Raw genomic sequence first — 870 nt, 5'->3', positions numbered from 1 at the left:
AAAAAGTATCAAACACGTAGTTCTTAAGCAGTAATTTCATCGTTCGCTTTGTAATATACTGTCATCAGCAATTGTAGAACTTCCTTTATTATAGTGAGTTGCGGTATTTCATATTTAGAATATTTCGTTTTACATTATTTTCATTTCAAATTACACATTGATTTATAATCTTTTCTCTTATAAAGTAATATTCTTAAGTTGGATTACAATGCACATAGCATTTTCACTGAAATTCAGTTAAAATGTATTTGAAATAAATGTTCACTTTGGAAAAGTATAATTTATATAGTTGATAAATGAAAATAACATTGGAAAAATACGTTTGATTTTCTTCATCAATTAGTGTAATCTTTTTAGAAGCATTGATGTATTTGTGTTTGGGTCAGGGCGTTTTGTAATTTTTGAATTTTATAGGTGAACTCAGAATGTGGGGAAGAGGCAATTGAGAGTCTTGCACTTGTATATAAACCCGTACAACAGGACTCTAAACGCGTTCTTGGCATTGCCTGTCAGGGAGCAATTGTGCCAGGAAGACATCAAAACTATACTGACACCGTTTTAGTATCATCATATTGCATTGTGGAGGAGTAATTGGCTTTTTATAATATTCATCCACTTATTACTAAACGTAACTATGTATTGATATTTCAGTCCACAGGAAGGTTATGTTGTCAGTGTTGGTTCTCCTGATCCTCATGGAGATCTTCAATCAAGTGCACAACAATTCAGGGCGCAACGTATTTTAAATTTTCCATTTGAGCAACATCCAGTTGGAATTTTGAAAACTCCACAACCTATCGTGTACAGTGATTCAGTTAAACCTATGTGCATAGCAGAGGCTCCATTACCAGATGAGCAGAATCCACCACA

At 33.3% G+C, this 870-nt stretch overlaps 1 protein-coding gene across 1 annotated transcript; it reads left to right on the top strand.

The window, feature by feature from the left end:
• Positions 1 to 414: 414 nt before the first annotated feature.
• Positions 415 to 814, top strand: Tsp_15661 (conserved hypothetical protein; the record flags this gene model as incomplete). Its single annotated transcript, XM_003366837.1, has 2 exons — positions 415 to 587; positions 652 to 814. Coding segments are annotated over 2 exons (336 nt in total), but the record flags the coding sequence as incomplete, so codon positions are not given.
• Between the last annotated feature and the right edge of the window lie 56 nt (positions 815 to 870).

The sequence above is a fragment of the Trichinella spiralis genome (assembly GCF_000181795.1).
Source record: "Trichinella spiralis strain ISS 195 chromosome Unknown Scfld5322, whole genome shotgun sequence".
Taxonomy (NCBI): domain Eukaryota; kingdom Metazoa; phylum Nematoda; class Enoplea; order Trichinellida; family Trichinellidae; genus Trichinella; species Trichinella spiralis.
This window is presented reverse-complemented; position numbering and strand designations above follow the sequence as displayed.